Source organism: Hyaloscypha bicolor (assembly GCF_002865645.1).
Source record: "Hyaloscypha bicolor E unplaced genomic scaffold K444scaffold_17, whole genome shotgun sequence".
Lineage (NCBI taxonomy): Eukaryota > Fungi > Ascomycota > Leotiomycetes > Helotiales > Hyaloscyphaceae > Hyaloscypha > Hyaloscypha bicolor.
The window spans coordinates 196063-204354 of record NW_020194519.1 but is presented as its reverse complement, the minus strand read 5'-3'; the positions used below and the strand labels follow the sequence as shown (position 1 = coordinate 204354).

General features: G+C 22.9%; 2 protein-coding genes across 2 annotated transcripts; both read right to left on the bottom strand.

The window, feature by feature from the left end:
* On the bottom strand, positions 1–718 carry K444DRAFT_625314 (uncharacterized protein; the record flags this gene model as incomplete). Its single annotated transcript, XM_024882512.1, has 2 exons — positions 1–228; positions 305–718. The coding sequence occupies 2 exons, from the start codon at positions 716–718 to the stop codon at positions 1–3; spliced, it is 642 nt and encodes a 213-aa protein (XP_024741554.1).
* A 6719-nt stretch (positions 719–7437) lies between these two features.
* On the bottom strand, positions 7438–7659 carry K444DRAFT_705123 (uncharacterized protein; the record flags this gene model as incomplete). Its single annotated transcript, XM_024888100.1, has 1 exon — positions 7438–7659. A coding segment is annotated over one exon (222 nt), but the record flags the coding sequence as incomplete, so codon positions are not given.
* Between the last annotated feature and the right edge of the window lie 633 nt (positions 7660–8292).

The following is an 8292-nucleotide window of genomic DNA, read 5'->3' as shown; positions in this document are numbered from 1 at the left end:
TTACATCAACAAAGCCCCGATTCCCACCGCAAGTCCAAGGCAGACCAACTGTTCTACAACTCTAGAGGGGGCAGCATCTGATTTTCCAGTCGCGCTTGTCTGTGCAGGGGTGGTTCCACCGCTAGTTGAAGTTGGCGATGAAGTCGGAGGGATAGTTTTGTCAGTGACAGCAGTCAATGATGCGACGGAGGTTGAAGTTGCCCCGACCACTCCTGTAGCACCAGATAACTGCATTTCTGTTAGCCACTGCTTTCTGTGCCATATTCACTCATCCTCTCTTCAAATAAAAAAGAGACACACATACCAAGCTCGCACTCAAAGTCTGAACAACGTTGCTCCCACCCGCAACACAACTTCCAGTGTTTGTGCCAACCTGTCCAGGAAGACAACAGAAGTACCCCTGGCCGCTCTTTGCAGTTGTACTATTCCACAAACTCCAGGAGTCATCCGCACACTGCGGTGATGCGGCAATCAAGTCGCGGCAGATGGTGCCTGGAGCACAGCAGTGGTTTCCAGTCCCAGAGTTGATGCAGTCGGTGTTTGCCGGGCAGCACATGTCGTTATGACCGCATAGTTGGAAAGTCGGTGCGCATGAAGTTGCCCGGAGTGCCCAACCGCCGCCGGATACCGTGTTACGGGAAAACAAAATGGATGGCTCTATGGCGGAGACGGCGGGGAGTGAGATGGCGACGATTGCGAGAAGCATTGCAGGGTGCATATTAATGGTTTAATTTGGAAATTGATAAAGGGTGAAGATTTTGATGATAGTCGTGGTTTGATGTAAGATGGAAGCAAATATGTGGCAGGAGTTGTGCTTGGGGTTGACCTCAATGGTGGCACTATTTAAGTTGGAAAGGAGTCTTATATCTAAAGCGAGCCAAGATATTCTTTGCTCAAACTTCGTTCCTTCCTCAAAGGATTATTTTCGACGTAAGAAAAAACCATTTTGGCCCAGAACATAACCTGTTAAGTTACTTATCTTCGGCATTAAGTCACCCTTGCCTTGGCATCTGCACGTTACGTGCTAAAAACAGAAATGATAGGGCAGGAGCAAGATTTTGGGAATGGGAACTACCGCTAGGTACTAACTAGATCATGGCTTCTCTTGCTCTAGCAAGCACAAAGGAATTCCCTAGAGGCTGAGTGCTGTGTACTTGATTGATGCACTGCAGGTTGCCGGCGTCAAAAGAAAACGATAGGGCCAGACAGCCAATCTTGGCCTGGAAACTTCCGTCTCGTGCCAGCTGGCAACACTATCTTAAAAGGATACGATTTTTTGATCCTGCAAGAATCTGGTGTTCATTCAGGAGGCTGAGGCTGAGTTCCGCCTTCCAGGTATTTTAAGCGTGACGGCGTAGAGTTAAGTAATGCCAAGCCTTCGCAAGGCATTGTGATCCTATAGAAGTAACCCAGAGCCGGCTGTTCCTGACCGATACTTTGCATGCTTCTCCGTCTGTATATTTAATTGAAGGCGATTCAGTGCAAAAACAAGTGAGGTTCTCACTAGTACGCCCCCTGAAACTTTTACCTCAGCGCGCACCTTGCTTTCATTTACCAAGGCACTTGGAGAGTCAAACTTTTACGTCATACTGGTAATGACTAAATTATTACGAGCTCCAGAATGGCAGACAGAAATTATCTCTCGGCTTTTGTCACTTCAGCTTCAACTTTGTCAAGAGATGCCTTAGAGTCCTGCTCGCCGGCATCCTCCTTGTGCATTGCGCGCGGAGAACGAGAGGCTAGGAGAAGTGTCCTGCACAACTTCCTGGGATCACCGGAAATCCAAAAGCAACGACGGAGAATATATGGAACAGATAGGTCAGGCGAGCGTGCGAGAATTTGAGCTACCATATGAATTAGATTGCACCCCCTAAGCTTATGCTCAGGCCAGAGGCGGCCGACGTGAAGTTATATTTTGATCCTGACTCTAATAAGTTTATTTGCAATTTAGAGAAGGATATTATAAGGAGTATAATTTCCTTTAGCTAAATTAATAAGTATTCTTACTTTAATAAATTTAATTATAATAATAATAATCTTAATTTTATATATAAACTAATAATTCAATAATCTAAATTTTAATTAATTATAATAATAATAATAAGCCCATTTCTTTAATAAATAAATAATTCAGTAATTTATTTAGAATTATTTTTTAATAACTCGAGAACTTATAATTAAATAATTTCTAGTTATTAAGTTATTAAGAAAAGAAATAAAAAAGAAAAGAATTTTTTTTAATTTTTTAATTAATTATTAAAGTTTTATACATATATTATAATAATAATTATTAAGTATTAAAGTTTTATACTTATATTATAATAATAATTATTAATTAATAAAGTATATAAGTTATTAAAAGAAAGAAAAATATAAAGAGTTTTTTCTTAAAATTAAAAAAAAAGAATTTAAAGAATTTTTCTTTAAATTAAAATATTAAATTTATTAATATAATTATAACTTTTATTATTTATAATTATTAATATAGCTATTTTTTCGGGAATTATATATATAGTTACTGTCACGAAACCGGGCTCTGGGCTTGGAAAGCAGGTAGAGTGGCTCTTAATCCGAGGATTCTAAACTAAGGAGGGAAGCTCTGAGTACAGGAGCTTTGGTGTTCTAAATACTAGCCAGCCGCATGCGTCATCGCGTGGTCACGTGACGCTAAATTTACTAGTGAAGCGGCAGAGCGTAACAGTTACGAGACTCGAAATATGAGATATAAATAATAGGATATAGAATATGAAATATAGTTATATAATCTTATATTTTATATGTAATTTAACTAGTGAACTAGATCCTATTAGATTTAGTAGATTTAGGAATTATATATTAATACTATAATATTATAATTCTTATTTCTAAATAATAATAACTTTATTAACTTAATATAACTAGTATTTTTATATTTATATAATAATATTAATTAGTTTTTATATATAGATCAGAAAAGATTTTAGATTAGTTTTAAAAGTATTTAATAATATAAAATAAATCTAGTTTATTTTATATTAAAAAGAGAAACTATTTATTAATTTTATAAAAGTATTTAATAGATTATAAAAAAATACCTAGTTTTTGCTAATTAATAAATAATTTTTTATTTATTTAATTTCTATTATTATTTAAAATTAATTTCTTTTAATTTTATAATTTTATTTTTTTAAAAAAAAACTATTTTTTTTATTTATATAATACTTATATTTATAGAATTTTCTTTTCGAAATATATATTCTATATATATTTTTAAAGCTTTTTAATTACTACTTCGATTTTATTATTAAATCGAGTTCTTTAAACTTTAGATTTTCCCGGAATTATAATATTTTATTTCTTGAATTTCTTATTATAAATAAAATATTTAAAAGTAAAATATTTATTTTAATATTTTTAATAAATATCTAGATATCTAAATACCTTTATTACTAAATTCTTTTTATAAACTCATTATAAACTATATATATATATATATTAGAATAAATCTAAACTCGATTTAATATAAATACTAATAAAAAAAACTAATTAAGAAATAGAAAAATAGTATTAATTTAATAATTATAATAAAGAGTAATTTTTAGAAATATCTAACTATAAAGATATATTAGTATATCTTATATATAAAAAGTAATAATAATTTTAAAAACTTTAATACTATAGTATTTAAATAAATAAATTATATATTATTATAAAATCTTTAATTTTAAATTTAATATAATACTATATAAATAATATCCTATTTAGTTATTTTAATAGCTTTTATATAGCTTATTTTAATAATATTTTTATTTATTCTAATAATAAATTAAAATATAAACTTTATATAAAGAAAGTTTTTTAGTATTTTTAGAATATAGGCTTATAAATAAATATTAAAAAGTGCGAATTTTATATTATATATATGAAATATTTTAGTTTTATTATTTTTATAAATAGTATTAAAATTAATTCTAAGAAAATTTTTATTATAAAGAATTAGAAAACTTTTTAGATTATAAGAAAAATATAAGTCTTTTTAAAATTCTATAATTATAATAAAATTACTAAATCTCTATTAAATCTTATAAATATAGATATTTCCTTTTTATTTAATAAAGTTCATTTTATATTATTAGATTTATTTTACTATTATAATTCAGAATAATTATTAATAATTAAAACTAATATCTTAAATAATTTTATTACTAATATTCTTTTCTAATAATATAAAAACAAGTAATATCTTATAGTATTTATTATAGAAAAGAAATTATAATCTAAAACTATAATAAAACTAGTTTTCTTATATAATTCTTATAAGTTATATATAAAAGGCTCTAGTTTTTATTATATAACTAAAATAATTTTATTAAAATATAGCTTATTATATTATATTATAGAATATAATTATAAGATATATAATAAAGAAATATTTATTATTATATGATTTTTGAATTAATAATATTCGGAATTTTAAAGAATTATTTATTAAATTCAGATTTATATAAACTGTTATATATTAGAATACTTTATAATAATAAAGAAATCTATAAATAAATAAGCTAAATAAACTAAAATCTTAATTAAATATTATTTTATTATCTAATATAAATTTAGTAAAGAGAATATGAAAGCTAATATTCTAATATACTCAAATAATAATATTATATAATAAAATAAAATAAAAGAGAAATATTATACTAAAGTTTTTTTTTTCTAAAACTAAATTAGTCTAAATATATTTTAGGATTTTAGTATTAAAATTAATTTCTTTTTTTTTAGATAATAATAATTCTAATAAAATAAATAAATTTTATAAATAAATTATAAAGCTCTCTTTTTATAAGTGTTTTATAAATAGACTAAATAGAATAATACTAATTTTATTCTAGAAAATAAATTATTATTATATTATAAATAATTTATAATATCTAATAAATAAATATATTAAGAAATAAGATTTCTAATTATTTTATTTTTTACTAGTTTCGAATTATTTATAATAATATATTATAATAGATTTCAAATTAATATTTAAATTAAAATCCGGTAATAATATTATATATATTATAATTAATTAATTAAATAAATAAACTATTTTCAAATTTTATTATAAAATAATTATAATAAAAAATATAATAAAAATATAATTCTAAACTATTTATTATTATTATAGTTCTTTAGTCTCTATTATTTCCGATTATAATCTATAATTTATATTAGTATTCTAGAAGAAATTTAATAGAATTCTAGATATAAAACTAAAGCTATTAATAGTATATTATTTATAAACTAATAAAAAAACGAAAATTATAAATTAATATATTAATTAATAATTATATTTATATATTATATATTATGAAAATAACTAGAATAAGTATTTATTAATAATTAATTATATTTAACTTATTTTCCTATATAGTTTTATTAATATATTTCTATATAAACTTTTTAATAATAGACTTTTATAAACCTGTTTTAATTAGTTAATTCTAATAACTATATTTTAAAATAAGCTAAATAAAATAAAAGTTTAATAAATTATTAGATAAATAGAAAATATTATAAAAAGAAATAAAATATGAAATAAATATAAAAGAAAACAAAAGAATATACTAATATTAAATATTACTTTATTAATTTTAAAATAAGAAATAAAATATTTATATATTAATAAAAAAGTAAAAAATATAATATTCTAATTATAAGCTAGATTATTAAATAACTAGGCTTTATCTAATCTTATATTAAATTAGTAATTCCTATAAAATCGAACTATTTAAAAATATTAAAATTTATAATACATTTTTTTAAATTATTTATATAAGACTATTAATAATCTATTATCTAATTAGAAAAATAAACCACTATTATTAATCCAAGTTATAATAAACTAAAAATATAAAATATGAAATAAAATAAGATTTTATATAGAATTAGTTAGATTAAATATAATAAAAATATTAATTAATATTTGGCTTTTAATTTAAAATACTTTTCCTATAAGTTATAAAACTATTATTTAATTAATTAATAATAACTAGATTTACTAAAAAGGCTAGTTAATTAGATATAAGCCTAAAAGAATAAAATAAAGAATTATAATTATTTAAAAATAAGCTTTTTCTAAAAAAGAAAATAATTTTATAATTTTATATTTAATTTAATATCTAGTATCTAATATCTAGTCCAGTATCTAATATCTAGTCTAATATCTAATATCTAGTCTAATATCTAATATCTAGTCTAGTATCTAATATTATATATAATAAAGCTAAAAAAAAGCTATATTCTAGGAAATTTAGAATAATAAATTCTATAGAATTAAGCTATAAATAAGAAATTATAAATATTTAAAAAACCTTAATTTGAGACTTCCTTTTTTTCTTAGCTTAGTTTTCTTAATAAATAGTTCTTTTATAAATACCTTATTTATAGGCTTTCTTTATAAGACTATAATAATATTTAGATATTAAATACCTAATAAAAATATTAGATATTTAGATATTTAGAAAAAATATTAAAATAAATATTTTATTTATAATAAGAAATTTAGAAAGTAAAATATTATAATTTCGGAAGAATCTAAAACTTAAAGAATTTAATTTAATAATAAAATAGAAATTATAATTAAAAAGCTTTAAAAATATTATATAAATAAAAGAAATAGTTTCTAAAAAAGTAATTTTAAAGAATAATAGAAATTAAATAATTAAATAACTAATTACTTATTAATTAATAAAAGCTAGTATTTTTTTCTTAAACTATTAAATACTTTTCTGAAATTAATAATACTATTAGTTTACTAGTAATATATAGTACTATTATATAGGCGTGAAAATACTATTTATATATAATTAGTAAAGTTATTATTATTTAGAAGTAAGAATTATAGTATTATAGTATTAATATATAATTCCTAAATCTGCTAAGCCTAAAGAAATCTAGTTTACTAGTCAAGTTACTAATAGAATGCGAGGTTATATAACTATATCCCGTATCTTATATTCTATTACTTATATCCTATTACTTATATTTCATATCCCGTATCCTATAACTATATATGTAATTCCTAAAGAAATAGTTATACTAATACTAGAAACTCTCTAAAAATGCGAAAAATAGTATCTCTTTCTAATTATATACAAATTCTCTAATCCGGCCTAGTACTAGATTTCCCAAATACTTTATATATCTATATTACTTCTAAGGTTTTAGTTATATACTAAAGGCTATAGCCTCTTATATATAACTTCTTTTCTTATAATATTCTCCTATCTCATATATTTATTTTCTGCTCTATTTATACTTGATTTATTTCTTTATATCTATTTATATAATATTTATATTAATTAGGTATTTAAGGGTATTTATTAGCTTTAATTTCATTATAGAATTAGTAGAATTTAATTCTTTCTTAATTTATTTAGCTTTTGTAATCTCTTATTATTTATATATCTAGTAAAGATATATTATATTAATTATTAGATACTTTTCTCGAGTAGTTCCTAATTTAATAAGGCATTTATATAATAACTTTAAATTCATATAGATTACTAGTAATAGTTCTATTTCTAGTATTTTATTAATTATAGATTTAACTAAAGCGCCTATATTAAAGCCGTAAGCTATATTATAGAGTTCTAAAGCTAGAATACTTCTAGTAACTCTCTTGTATTTAGTAGAGAACTAGTAGATAATATTAGTATATCTAGTTCTATTTACTAGAATTAAAATATATCCGATTTAAGAGAAGAAATCTCTATTATTTATAAATAAAGCATTTATAAAAACGATTAAATATAAGAACTTTTTTACTAGCTCTATTTCCTTCCGTTTATTAATACGAGCGATTAGTTAATCGGACCTAAGTAAAGAGCCCGATTTTAAAATAATTTATAACTTTTTAATAAAGGATAAAGGCCAAAGTTTAATTAAATAAAAAGGATTAATACTTATAAGAGACTTAAATAATTTTTTCTTAGATTAAATTCTATTAAAGATTAAAAGATATATATAATTTTATATTTTTAAATTAAAATTATAATAAAAAGGTTTTAGAGTTCTAATAAAAGGCTAAAGCTAATATTATTTAATTAATATAATTAACTTAACTATTTCTAATAATATATATTAATAGGATTTTAATAATTTATAGGGTTTAAAATATTTTAGTATTTTAAAAATTTGCTCGTATTTGATCTCGTATTTATAAACCGGAGTTCGCTTAAGCAAGCGATTAAGCAATCGGGGCCCGCAATTGGGCAATGGGGACCCCGATTGACTAATCGCTCGTATTAATAAACGGGGGGT